Source organism: Neolamprologus brichardi, chromosome 12 (assembly GCF_056152115.1).
Source record: "Neolamprologus brichardi isolate AB-2024 chromosome 12, ASM5615211v1, whole genome shotgun sequence".
In the NCBI taxonomy this organism is placed as follows: domain Eukaryota; kingdom Metazoa; phylum Chordata; class Actinopteri; order Cichliformes; family Cichlidae; genus Neolamprologus; species Neolamprologus brichardi.
This window is the reverse complement of record NC_142115.1, coordinates 30,099,521-30,114,135: the sequence shown is the minus strand read 5'-3', so window position 1 is coordinate 30,114,135 and position 14,615 is coordinate 30,099,521. Positions and strand designations below refer to the sequence as shown.

The following is a 14,615-nucleotide window of genomic DNA, read 5'->3' as shown; positions in this document are numbered from 1 at the left end:
GTCGGAGCACGGCAATGGCGGAGGAGCGTGGCTAAAAAACGTATTACTTTTTCTGGGTCACAAAATAACTTTTAAGATATTTTCAGGTGACAATGTAGCTGTGTAAAGTTTAAATATCTGCTCAATTTATCAAGACATCACATATTTACAAAAATGCTCCAACGTTTTCAGAGACGTCCATTTTTTTCATGCTTTGTGGCAGCTTATGAACATCTATGGCATCTATTAATGTCAAATCTAGCCTTTATTTAACAACATAAGCAAATTCTATGTTACAATAATTGCACAGCCATTAAGGATCAAATCAGTTTCCAAAAAAATGTTCTGTTTTTTCTCCCTCTGCTTGCTTCTTACTGTCTTTGAGGCTCGGGACCAGCACTCCTGTTGTTGGACAGAAAGACATCAACTCAGTGGTAAGTATTTTGGTTTTCCAATATATTAGCAACTGTCAGTGACATTTATATTAATCAGGCTGAACTTTATTCATACTTTAGATCAGCCTGTTTTACTTATTGTTTTATATGTGCTTTGGTTTGGGGAAGTTGTTTCTGTACTGATCTTTTCCTGTCTTCTGTTATTAGACTTGAGATATGACTGCACTATGCTGTTGCTGGTGATTCCAGTTAATTCTACAAGACATGCTGTGTAAGTAAACAAACAACAACAGTTTGGTCTGCATTTCTTGAAAGATCACATCCCCCAAACTTAGTTTAGAGGGTCTACACTGTAAATAGTGAAGTCTGCAAGTTTTCTAACAGCAAAATTTGTTTTGTGCCCAAATCATTTTGCACATCATCAGAATGAAAGTTATTGGCCATGTTTGCATAGCCCTTTTTAAAATGATGCTTTTATGACATTATTGTGTGTTGGGTGGTGGTCACGGCTATCCAGACTGACAAGTGGGGCATTGAATGTCACCTCTCCGGTGGGGAGGGGGCCTGAGATTGTCTAAATTGGAGTCTGTTTTATACCAAATGCAGAAAAAAATGTTTTAAGAAAGCAATTAAGTTCATGTTTCAAAAAATATGATTGTTTGCTTGCAGGACAACAGGAGAGATGCGTCCTCCGTCACAGATGGTGTGGTCAGTGAAGATGGTCGCCTGCAGGTTCAAGCTCATTGCATCTCCAACCCACATCCACTGCCACTGTACTTAAGGGAAGTTAAAGACTTTATTCTGCACCTACATTTGGGTCACCTCGATCCATGACAGTCATTCAGGCAGTAATGCCTGGACTGGAAACAAGCCATCCTTAAAATAATACAACATTCCAGCTCCTGTGTTGGAATGCAAAACAAATGTGTTGTTTAAATCAGAGACTGCACTTGTGACAGAACAACAAATATTTTATTTTGATTATATAAGTAATGTAAGTACAAAACAAACTTGTGGTAGGCCTAAACTTATTTTCAGAATAATTACATCTGAGACTTTGTTTCATTGTGAGATTATAACAGTGATGGCAATATAATTGTTTGTTGTTCAGCAGAACAGTGTCCAGTATGTTGGCTGTTATACTTTGTTGTGTTTGAAAATAAAAGTTGGGCTGATTTTAACATCATTACAAAAAGTGTTGTTAATTATTTTTAATCATATTCAGGTTACCACAAATTGTTTTTTCATTTAGTTGAACTTGAAATGTTTGTCAGTAAGTAAACAATTAGTATTGTACAGTCAGAAATATCAAGTTATTCTTAATACTGCAGACTTGCAATGTATAAGTTGTCCTAACAGTCATCTTAAGTAAGCTTTACTTAGTTTTTTTGAGGCAACGAGTTTCCTTAATTTTTTTGGGTTCTGGGAACTAACAAGGCTGTACAGTGTACTCAAAATGAGTAAGTTGCCCTAACTTGGTCATCTTACGTAAACTTGATCCAATTTTCTTGAGTTCTGGGAACAAATGAGCTTGTACAGAGTACTCAAATTAAATAAGTTATCCTAATTTAGTCATTTTTAGCTAAGCTTTACTCAATTTTTTTGAGGCAACGAGTTTCCTCAATTTTTTTGAGTTCTGGGAACTAATTCGATTTTACAGTGTATAAGAGCGGACGGCACCCGCTCTTCTTTGTTCTGATTAGGGCGTTGTCCTGAATCAGTAGAAGTGTCTCGCAGAACATTTGTATGGGACTGCAAGTAGTATAAAGTGTTTGTGAGCCAGCCTCGACGGGCGGGTTAACAGGTGGAATGAACGAAGAGTAAAATGTGCGTGTGTGTGAATTCCTTGATGACAAATAGGGAGACAAAGTACATTAGTTGATTTTCTGTGAAATAATAATAGTCAAGAAATTATAGTGATCAAATAGGAGAAAATGAACTAAAGTAAATAAAGCAAATTAAAAGTGGATTAGCGTTAAATTAATGATAAATAAATTGATAAAACTAATAGTGACATTTAAAGGTGATCAAGTATTCAAGGATGAATGGAGAATTTGATTGTGGACTGCATGAGAGCTGTTGGGGTGAAAGGAAAATGAGGTTGGAGGAGTGAGTTAACAGGTTAATGTGTGGGTGTAAAAAAAAAAAAAAAGAGAGAGAAAGAAAATGATGAAAACAAAGAAAATAAAAGTGTGGAAGTGTGAGTGGGAAATTGTCTCCGACTGGGGGAAGCAGTGATGCTACGGGTCACCTTCTTCCCCTGCTGGACACAAAAGAAAACATAATTTGGAGTGTTGTGGATGAAAATAATTAACAACTACATCAAGAAGATTTTTGTGTTTGCGGTTAAGACCAAATAAAAATTTCATTTTTGGGGTTTAAAGTCAGTAGAGTTCAAAACAAAATAAGTAGAGATGTGTTGCTTTAGGAGTGATTAAAACATCTGGAGTCACACTGAATAATGAAAGTCTCTCAGTCTGTCGATTACAGGTGGGGAACGGACCTGGATCAATTCTCCATGGGCAGCAATCAGAAGAAAATTATAGGTTAAAATCATTAGAAAAAATAGAAACACCCAGCCAGAATTTTTGGCTGAATTGTTTTGCAGCTTCCAGTCCTCATCCTGAACAAGCAAGCTCCAAGGAAGTTAATCTCTCCCTGAAGACACCGAGTGCAGTTCCAGAAGCACGAGCATGAACATCAACAGTGGACAGCAGTCCAAGAGACAATACCAGAGTTCTGAGCAGAGAGGTCTAGCAGCACTATGGGCAAACGACATCAGAAAAAGAAGATCCGCCATCTAGATTGGATGGATGGAGATGCGTTTCCAGCAAGCTGCAACCTCACTGTGTGTGAAGGACCTTTGAGAAGACTGTCTGAGTTTGACATTTGCCATGTTTGGAACGAGATGGCAATGAAAGAGACAGTGGGACAAAGAGATACACGGGACAAAGCTGAAGAGAACTGACTGCCATTGGACAGAAAAGTGGGAGAGAAGAACGGAGAGAAAGGAGCAGAAGAGGACTGAGGCTGCTGTTTTAGTTTGGGGAATCAAATTGGGTTAAGGAATCCGGGGAGACAAACGACTGCCTGGAAGTGGAGGATTGACAGTGTCCAGACCACCACAAAAGGGGGAGGAAGACAAGCACTGAGGTATGCAAGAGTACTGTTAGAGAAAAATGGAAAAGTGCCACCACACATGCACATAATATGCACCAGAGATAACACAAAATCATACACAAAGTGGCACACATCAAAAGAGGGTATTTGTAGAAGGGGTAACAACACACAACGTGGTTGCCGATGGTAACCTGCAAGCATTTGAGGTTTAGCTGTGCCTGACTATGACAGAGTTTTTCATTTAGATGTTTCTGAAACAAAATTTGGAGTGAACGGAGTTTTGTTTCAGAAAAAAGGGAGAAGGTACATAAAAGGATACATAGAAATAGAAAATGTATTAACCCGACTAACACACACACACACACAAACACACACATGTAATGAAGCTCATTAGGATCAAACACAATTTTAAGAAGGTAATACTGTTACCATCATCCTGTCTGGTTTATTGAGTGGGTTGAGAACTGATACATAGACGACTGAATTAGTATTATTTTGGGGAACATGATAGCAGGGGTGAACAGCATCCTGCAGCCAGAGTTTAAATGAGTGAAACTAGCAGATTTTTTGTTTTTGTTTTGTTTTGTTTTTGTTTCTGAAGTATGGGGAAAGTTGTACCATGGCACCAAGTTTTAGATTTGGTGTTTTTTCACCTATAAGAGAGAATATTCTGTGACAAGTCCTAAGACCGGGCTACTGTATATATTTATTTACTTTTGTTTTTCAGTTTTGTCTGTTATTTTTCATTTTATTTTTATTTTTGAACAGTGCACTGATTTCTGTTTGTGAATTTCTTTTCTTTAAGCAGATCTGCACGTCGGGAATTAAAAGCGCTACACGTCGTCGAGAAAATTGTTGCAAGTGAGTTTCTCCACATTAAAATGGGCTCTGGAGAAAGCCACTTATTTGGGACAATTAGAAAATGAGAGTCCCTGCCTAAAAAGGATTCAGCGAGGTAATCCGACCTAAAGTTCTTCTTTTTCTTTTTGAAATGACGTCATTTTGCTGAAAGTGGAAACGTAATGCGACGATCGATTCCACTATCAGAAAAGAAAGAAAGAATGAATGTATGAATGAATGAGTGAAAGAGAAAAAAAACTGACTGGTAAAAGCTGACAAAAACTGACAAGACTTGACCACGACTCAAGGTTAACCTCCACCTAGACAGGACAAAGGGGTGGATGAATCTATGTGTGTTTCTTTTTACAGGAGCAGAAAGATGACAGCAACATTTGAGGTTGCATGATCATTTAACCTTTTAAGTGCCACTTTCTGTGTCTGTGAATCTACCAGGGGTGTGTTATTCATGGGCTTGTGTTGCTCACAGAAGTTACTGTGAGAAAGTGTGTACACACCTGCGCAGCGCTAACATTTGCATTCTCTTTTCTACAGCATTACAGTTCTTCATGTGATTTGATGATGTGATTTATAACAGAACAATTGGTTGATGTTTGTTTCTCTACTACAGGTTATTAGTTGGTGATGCTGTTACACTGTGTTGTTGGGAAAATGTTGAAGGTTACTTTGACGATGTGAATAACGTGAGAAATTTCCTGTGTTGAAACCAGTGTCATTCCTTTTACAGCAGGCTTAATTTTATGGCCTTTTACGGCACCTCTGGAATGTGAATGGCCGACGCCTGCCCACCAGGATGATCCATGTGTGCTCCTAATGTTTGTTTTTCTTTAAGAGTGGATGTAGAGGATTCAGCAGAAAACAGACAAGTGACATGAGGAAACAAAGAAGATGCAGTGTTTATGGAATAGTTGAATATGGGCTCATTAGCTGGCCACTACTGAGCTCATAGTGATAAAATGGGTGGGTGACATTGTTTAAGGGAAGTCACAGATTAAATTGTGGAATAAATTGGGATGATTCATGATTTGGGACAAATTATGGTAATAACAGTGATTTAATGATTGGAGAAAACCTGCACACGATACTTGTCTTTTATGCTGAATACTTTATTACTCTTATGATCTACAGTTGGTTGCAAATGTGAAGTTGTTTTAACTTTAAGACTTTGTCTTCCAGGATACAGGCTCCAAGTGGAGCTGGGAGTTAAATAAGCTGAACATGTAACTGCTGATTAATGTTTTTACACAGGGTTACAGGTTGGAGTATGGCTGCTCCAAGTGGGAAACCCTGGAGATTGTTTTAGAGAGAATGTGCAAAATTCTTGTGCATGTCTCATTGGGGAGTTGACACATGGTGGAAGCCATGTGGGGAGAGGAGTGTTATTTTTTTAATCTGTAGATGTCGTGAGGTGCCATGACGAGAAGGAGTGGCTGAGAGGATCGTCCACAAGATGGGAAGCTGGGGCCAGGATAGAGGCTTCAGGAGGATCAGAGATCATCTTCAGCACAGCAGACATCACACAGAGAGCTGTGCTACTGAGCTTCCAGGAGATTGAGAGGAGTCTTCCCACAGCAAGATTTTAAATAAAATGAGAGATTCAATGTTGACGCTGAGGAAGACAACTAAGGTGTACGATGTGCTCTCCCTTAAATCTTCAGCAGCGTTGGACGTGAGAACTCGAGGGATGGAGAGAGCGTGCCAAGCTCCAAAAGTGACAACGCAGAGGAAGTCCAGCGATGGAATTGTGATTCTGTGTGAGGCACAAATACTAGGAGACTGGGAAATAGTTGACACCACTTTTCCCAAGGATGAAGATCACCTAAAGTGTGTCACTTTGCCATGCAGATTTGATGCTCTGCAGAGAAGCCTTCTGCGAGGGAGAGATGTAAACAGACGAGCCTTTTATCTACATTTAATTCATGTCAACTTCTTTAGGCTGGTTGAGGGGGAATTGGAGAGAAACGGTAGTGTTAGGTGTGACTGTTGTAATTGTAACTGTGATTTTTCTTAAAAGTGAATTGCCCAGAGACAGATCTGAGTCCACTCCGGGGATACCACCATCACAGGCCACGGTGAAGCGAACCAAACGTAGTGAAACAGGTAAATCAGATGCAGGGCTCGCAAAATTTCAAAATCCCTGGTAGCCCTTCGGGCAGGGACTCTTCAGTTTTTGGTAGCCCGAATAAAAAAGAGAGCAATTTTTTTTGATTGATGTTAATCAAAAAATTGTTGAAACACAAATGACAACATTGTATAAAAATTACAATCATCAACTCAAATACTTGGTTCTAATTAAACAGAAATTTCTATGAACTTGTAAGAACTGTGTAGAACATGAATCAGTCTGTGTCAGATCCTGAATCTGAATTTTCCACTGAAGTCACGGGTTTTTGAAGTTTGCAAAGACTGCTACATTGTGCCAATGGTAGTTCACTCTTTGCAACATAGTAGCTGTTCTAAACAGATTTTTCAGGTTTATTTTTATTATGTTATTTGCAATTGGTGTTTGTTCTGGGAAAGATATTGCAGACTGAGCAATAATGCATTTCTTGCATTTCTCATGGGTTCTAACGGGGGCCTTTCTTAAAATTACTGGTCCCAGTAACAAAGGCGCTTGTCGACTCGGAAATCGAGGGAAATGTCATGTTTGCATAGTAAGCTAACGATTGATAAGACGATGTCAGAGGAATTGGTGCACAAATTATCGTCACTCACCAATCAGTGCTGTCGCTCTCTATACACAGTTCGCGCGATTGCAAAGTGAAAGCAAAAAACAAGCGCAAATTCAAATGCGATTTCAATATGTCACATATTGACAGTGGCTCACTGATGCCAGTGACATAATTACCCAGCTACATTTCTGAAAGAATGCAAAAGCATTGACATACATTTTTCCTTCCTATGATAGCCCGACGGGCAGGGCAGAGATAGATTTTGGTAGCCCGACTGGAAAAATCGCTAGCCCCGGGACGTCGGGCTAGCGATTTTGCGAGCCCTGAGATGAGTGTTTTGATTATTATGGCGTTATAGGGTTGGACTACGTTAAAGGGTCCACAATCTCGTATACATTTGATCTTTGCGCTGTCATTAAATGTAAGGGCTTGCTGAAAAGTTGAGTCCAACATCTTTAATGGCAGTACAAAATCGGATGGCATTAGATATGTTGTTGGGAGAAAAAGGGGGCGTTTGCGCGATGTTTGGGGATGTGTATTGTACTTGTATTCCAAATAATATAGCTTCCGATGGCTCTGTGACCTGAGCGCTGGAAGGTCTGAGAACGTTGTCCATCACAATGCATGAGCATTCGGGAGTGGATAACCCGCTGGAAGCGTGGATGACCTCTGTCTTTGGGCAATGGAAAGGTTTCATTAGGTCAATTATGGTTTCTTTGTCTGTTTTTATTGCAGTATCAGTGACATGTGGGTGTTGTTGTGTGCCTTGTTCTTAAGACTCATCAATCGTGCTGTGGGAGAATCTGATACAAAGGCCAACACCATGATGCCACTTTTGGGAAATGGGGAGTCACAGTATGAAAACATTATGGTGAGAGATTTAGTGTAGTTTTATCTGCCTTAGGGCAGATAAAAAGGGGGATTTGTAGAAATGTTTAGCTTATTTTAGAGTTTAGAAATGTGTTAACATAGAATGTAGAATTATTGTAGAGACACTGACACTGCCCTCAATGTAATAAAGGCCAGACTGTGTCATGAACTTAGGAGTAGATTGTAGAAGACCCCTCCCCCAGTTGAACTGTGAAAGGTCTCAACATTTGACCTGGATAACTGTGGTCTGGAAGGGAAATGGGTTTTTTATGACCTCTAGGGAGTCACCTACACCCACAGTGTTTTAACTGTCATGCACACTCACTTACGCGCACACAGTCACACACGAGCACTCACAAAGACACAGACACATCCATGGAGTGGGTGGGAGTGGGATATATTGAGTTAATAATTATCTTTCCTGATATACATTCACCAAAGAATCAGACCACAGGTAGTTTTCCTGCTGACATTCAGACACCATGGATCTGCATCTCTCTGCCTGCATCCTGCTGGTACTTTGTGCGACATGGAGTGCAAACGGGGGAAATATTTTGGTGTGGTATGCCGATAGCAGCCACTGGATAAACATGAAACCTGTTCTGGAGACGCTGGTTGATAGAGGACACCAGGTGACTGTACTGATTCCGAGCTCGTCAGTATACATGAACAACAATGAACCCACCCGCTTTCACTATGAGCCCTTCAATGTCTCTTTCTCATTGGAGGCTTATAAGAAGCTTCTAGAAGACTTCCTCCAATTCTCCATATACGAGATTGATTATATGAACTACTGGGAGATCTACATCAGATACATTAACATTTCAAAGACAAACCTTCAGTACAGTATCCGGTATTTGGACGGTGTGGTGAAATCAGAAGTCGTCATGAAGAAGTTGAAAGAGGGAAATTATGACCTTCTCTTGGCCGACCCCTGGAAAGCTGGCAGTGACTTAGTAGCAGATATTTTGGGGATCCCACTCGTCTTCTCCTTGCGCTTCTCCTTAGCTAATAACTGGGAGAGGCATTGTGGTCAGATGCCTGCTCCACCATCCTTTGTTCCCGGTGCCATGAGCAAACTCACAGATAAGATGGACTTCTCAGAGAGAGTGTGGAACTTTCTCTTCTACGCTCTTCAAGACATCGTGATTAATCAGTTTTCTTGGAAAGTATTAGACAGATATTACTCTGATGTCAAAGGTGAGCAAATAGGCTGATTAAAAAAAAACTATTTGAAATCTGCTAATAATGCAAACGCAGTGTTTTAATATCCCATCAGATCTGATTAAGAAAATATGATGCCTTGTATAAACTATTGGTGATACATTGATGTCCATTACTTATGCACTGCAACAGGAACTCCCACCAGTGCCTGTGAGTTGATGAGTAAAGCAGACATCTGGTTAATCCGAACCTACTGGGATTTTGAATTCCCTCGTCCTTTCCCCCCCAACTTCAAATATGTTGGTGGGATCCACTGCAGACCTGCTAAACCTTTACCAGAGGTAAGGACACTCAACTATTACCATCTGATTAATCATTACATCACAGAATATTCCTGCCAGGAGCAGTGAAGCCATCAAAATGTTAAACAAAAATAAGAAAACAGCTGGTTGGCTAGTGGTGGGATAATATTTGACTTGTTACAGGATCTGGAGGAATTTGTGCAGAGTTCTGGAGATGTTGGCATTGTGATCTTCACTTTAGGATCCGTAATCAACAACGTCACCAAGGAGAAGGCAAACATGATAGCCTCAGGCCTCGCTCAGATCCCACAAAAGGTCAGAGGATAATCTTTGTTTCAGCTGTAATTCATTTTATGCATTTTTTCATGTTTCAGAATGCTCTACTTCTGACTACCAGAACTACCAAAACTACATTTTTTTAATGAGATTGCAGACTTTGGACATTTTAGGCTGCATGTTCTTTGTGAGAATCAGCCATCTCCAATTTTACATCACGCACTGCCACTCAAACTCCACTCACACTCGCTCCTCTTCGACCACTCACTCTCAAATTCCACTCACGCTGCCACACACAGAAATCTCAGGAAGGGTCCGCCAACAGGTCCAGGAAATCTATTTAAAGAAACGACGGTTAGTTAAAGACAGACAACTTTAAAACAGAGCAGAGAGCATGAACTATGGGGGTTCAACGTTTCAGCGATGAGGTGCTCAGAGCCCTACCCTTAAATAGTGCGAGAGTGATCCGGACAGATCAGCAGGAGGTGGTGGCAATAAACCCAGGTGCGAAAGGTGCGAGCCAAAGGCAAGAGCCCAGTAACTCTGAGCTCTGCCCAGGCAAGCAGGAGACAGTAGGGAGGAAAGAGAGAGAGAAACAAAAACCCAACCTGTAACCAGTGTGGGCCAGCCAGAGAGACACAGGGACCGTGACAATTCCTTTGACCACATGTTGTCTGTTCACAGCAAAATCTTCTAAATGCAAGCACCACCCTTAAATTTAACTCCAGGCCTTTTATCTGCTTAATTGATAATGACATAACAAAGGAATTGCCCACACCTGATGATGAAATGGCCCTTTAGTCCAATTACTTTTGGTCCCCTTAAAAGAAGAGCATGCCACATACTAAGGAGCTAAACACTCCTAAAACCTTCATCCAATTTGAATGTACTGAGAGTCTACAGATTATGTCGATGTCAATTATATAACTATAAATAGAACCGGTTTCAGTAAACAGGTAAAAAGAAAAAAAAAAAACTTGCATCAATCTTGTAAATACATATATAAATCTAACTTTAAAATAAAATCTAAAATTAGCATTCAAAGAGTTTTATACCCAAATCACTCCAATTATGCCGTTTTAGATGACAGGTAGAAAACAGCTAACTAGAAACACATACTGCAGTTTTATTTTCCCATAATATTTTGTGATATATTGCCTAAAGTGTGGCTGTAAGTATACTACAACAGAAGACAAACAAATCATGTAAGCTAAGAAATATGTTACCTTTTATAGGTGGTGTGGAGGTATAGAGGAGAAAAACCAGAAACCTTGAGTGCCAACACTAGAATATATGACTGGATCCCTCAGAACGACCTCCTGGGTACGTAAACTTGGCACTAACCACAGATTTTCTCAAAACTGCAATGACATAAATTAAACGCACATTCAACATGAAATGCAAGCTGTGAGCATTCTGTTTATTAACAAAAGGAAAAATTTATCAATTATACTTTTCTAACAGATTTGATCTTGATTGATAGTATTGCACCCTGTGCAAATCTAATCTGTTGCACTAAAGATTAGTTGAATGCACATAAGTATTAGAACGTGCAAATCAATTTCAACTCAGCACTTATGCCGGGTTATTGAAATCCTCCTGTTGTTCACGTGAAAAACTAACTTTCAATGTCACACGGTTATTTGGCATGTGTTAGGTCACCCTAAAACTAGAGCTTTCATCACTCATGGAGGCACAAATGGGATTTATGAAGCCATCTACCACGGAGTTCCCATGGTGGGCATACCCATGTTTCTTGACCAGCCAGACAACATGATCCATATGAAGGAAAAAGGAGCTGCAGTTATTCTCAATTTGAACTTCATGACAGCTGAGGACCTAAGAGATGCTGTCAACACAGTCATCGATGATAAATCGTGAGTTCTCTGAACTATCTGCACTTTAAATTAGGCACTGGAAACAGGCTTTAAAGGGGAAAAAAATGTAGCAGGCTCAGAGTATGAAACGGGAAGAATCTACCTTAAACCATTTTTCCTTGGAGCCAGCTAACACAAGAAAGCCTTGCTGAGCTGAACTTTAATGACCTCTGTAAACAATTTTTTATGGTCTCATAGCTTTTTGATCAATACTGCATGATATTTATTTTTACAATTGTTTTTCTCATTTATATACACATTCACAGGTACAAAGAAAATGTTATGCGGTTGTCCAGCATCCACCACGACAGACCCATGAGTGCTCTGGAAGAGGCAGTATTCTGGATCGAGTTCACGCTGAAAAACAAAGGGGCCAAGCACTTGAGGGTCCAGGCCCATGAGCTCACCTGGTACCAGTATCACATCCTGGATGTCTTGGGCTTCATCCTCACTATAGTTCTACTCCTCATATTCATCTTCATCAAGACCTGCAGTTTCTGTTTGCACAAGTGCTGTGTCAGGAGAGGAAAGACAAAAAGGAAGGCTGAATAACAACTGAAAAAGGTGCTGAGAGTGTTGTGCCAGGGCAATATTTGTTACCTACATGAGACTTTCTTTCATGTATGTTGAGTTTCCCACCATCTTATTCTTTATGCATCACCACTGATTACTTTAACTGAAGACAGGTGTAATGATTTGCAGAGGTGTACCTGAAGTTAATCTCACATTAAAAACAGAATGCTGATTGGCTGTTGAGTTTTGCTTTTTTAAGAAAAGAAAACACAAAATTCATTCTATGCCTTTACTTAAGTACTACTCATGAAAAGTCACCACTGTGGGTCCTCTTGGCACTACATGTGGTCAACATTTATACAAATATGGAAGATGGGCTCCAAATTGAACTTTAACATACAAAACTCATTAACATAAATGTTAATGTGATCGTGGCTCAAGAGTTGGGAGGTCACCTTGTAATTGGAAGGTTGCCGGTTCGAGCCCCGGCTTGGACAGTTTCGGTCGTTGTGTCTTTGGGCAAGATGCTTCACCCGTTGCCTACTGGTCGTGGTCAGAGGGCCCGGTGGCGCCAGTGTCCGGCAGCCTCGCCTCTGTCAGTGCGCCCCAGGTTGGCTGTGGCTACAATGTAGCTTGCCATCACCAGTGTGTGAATGTGTGCTTGAAAGGGTGGATGACTGGATGTGTAAAGCGCTATACAAATACAGGCCATTTACCATTTCCATTAACAAAAAACAAACTGCCCTCCGTGTCCTGAACGAGGTTTACACAAAATAATACATTTGAATCACAGCTAGTATTTGTTCCCCCTCCCCCCATATAATAATTTTATTCCCATAATTTTTTCAATTTTCCATCTTCTTTGACTTTCCACAGCATCAGCTCCATACAGGCAGTAGCATCTTCTGCAGTGTCATGGCCACAAACTAAGGGGAAAAAAATAATCTTTTAAAAAAATCAATGCAACTGAAGTCAGTATCTTCAGCAATAAATCTGATATCTGCTGCATGAGTCTGTGGCATTTAATGTTATAATAAGTCATATTAATAAGTCATCTTTATTTGGAATGTAATGATATTATAGTAACAGATAAACCATTTGCATAGTGGTAACCCACCACTCTCTTGAATGATCCTTCTGAGGTATTCAGCTGTGAGCTTGTTGAGGGTCAGTTTGTGAGGGGGGCCCAGGCGGTGGGGAAAGACTACCGATGTATCCACCACCATCCCGTGGAGCAGCTGCAGTAAACGGGAAGATATCTCAAGCTTTTCTTATTGGTTCGAACTTGATAAATTACTCTGTTTTACTTTCAACATGAACTATAGCTGCAGAATATGAACAAAATCTGGAGAAGTAACCAGTGAATCTTACTGCCCAAAACACTTAAAGAGGATATATAAGCTGAAGCTGAAATAGGGCCCAGCAGTACTTTCATGTAATACCACTTTGTGCCATAAAATGGTGCAGTGACTCAATGTAGCATGCTCTCTGCCCTGAAAGGTGTAGGAAATATAATGGAGAGTCAGAGGAAGTACTGGCCTTCTAGTCAAAGGGACAGCAAACAGTGGATGAAACACCTTGATGGTGGCCCCGTCATCACCACTAGATCCTCCCAGAACGACACCATGCTCAGTTCAGGAGAAAATAACACTGGAGCAGCTTTCCATCACTGCACACAGCTCTTCAAGAATAAAATGAATCAATGATCCTTGAATAATACAGGGTTTGTTGTTGTTGTTTTTTTAATGAGACTGCTGTTTCTTCCAGTTCATATATGTTTGCTAAGGTAGCTTTTTGTGAGAAACTTTTCATACAAAAACAATTGCTGTATGTGATTTGCTTAATTAGGTCACAGCAAATAGTGAGTTTTTATTTCTACTTCAAGACAGGGATTGGTAGCTACATTACACGGAGACTTTACGGTAATGTGCTGCCACCTGGTGGTGAAGGCTTTAGATAAAAAATTTGGTTCAGGTAATTACAAATAGTACAATTAAGATGGAAAAAATAAAATACATTCAGAGGACATCAGAGAGAAATAAAGTGAGATTACTGTATCATGACATTTCGACCCTTTTGTCCAAAAGTGACTTATGACAAATTAAATTCAGGGTCTACAAGACAAGACAAGCAGACCATGACGAATTTTCAATATCTGTTGGTCTCTGTCAACTATGTGTTTGAAATACCCCATATGGAAAAGAAATAGTAAAAACTTATATGATTCACTCATGAAAGTGGCCACTATCTCATTACTTTCATATATTGTTTTAGTAAGTATCCAAAACATACAAGTTTCATTTATATAATTATGTCAATTATGGTTTCTTTGTCTGTTTTTATTGCAGTATCAGTGACATGTGGGTGTTGTTGTGTGCCTTGTTCTTAAGACTCATCAATCGTGCTGTGGGAGAATCTGATACAAAGGCCAACACCATGATGCCACTTTTGGGAAATGGGGAGTCACAGTATGAAAACATTATGGTGAGAGATTTAGTGTAGTTTTATCTGCCTTAGGGCAGATAAAAAGGGGGATTTGTAGAAATGTTTAGCTTATTTTAGAGTTTAGAAATGTGTTAACATAGAATG

At 39.9% G+C, this 14,615-nt stretch overlaps 1 protein-coding gene across 1 annotated transcript; it reads left to right on the top strand.

The window, feature by feature from the left end:
* The first annotated feature begins 8,376 nt into the window (after nt 1-8,376).
* Nucleotides 8,377-12,258, top strand: LOC148100273 (UDP-glucuronosyltransferase 2A2-like). The gene is made up of 6 exons (XM_087849314.1): nt 8,377-9,094; nt 9,251-9,399; nt 9,544-9,675; nt 10,872-10,959; nt 11,294-11,513; nt 11,780-12,258. Exons 1-6 carry the CDS (start codon nt 8,377-8,379, stop codon nt 12,063-12,065), a joined length of 1,593 nt encoding a protein of 530 aa, XP_087705440.1. The 3' UTR covers nt 12,066-12,258.
* Nucleotides 12,259-14,615: the final 2,357 nt, after the last annotated feature.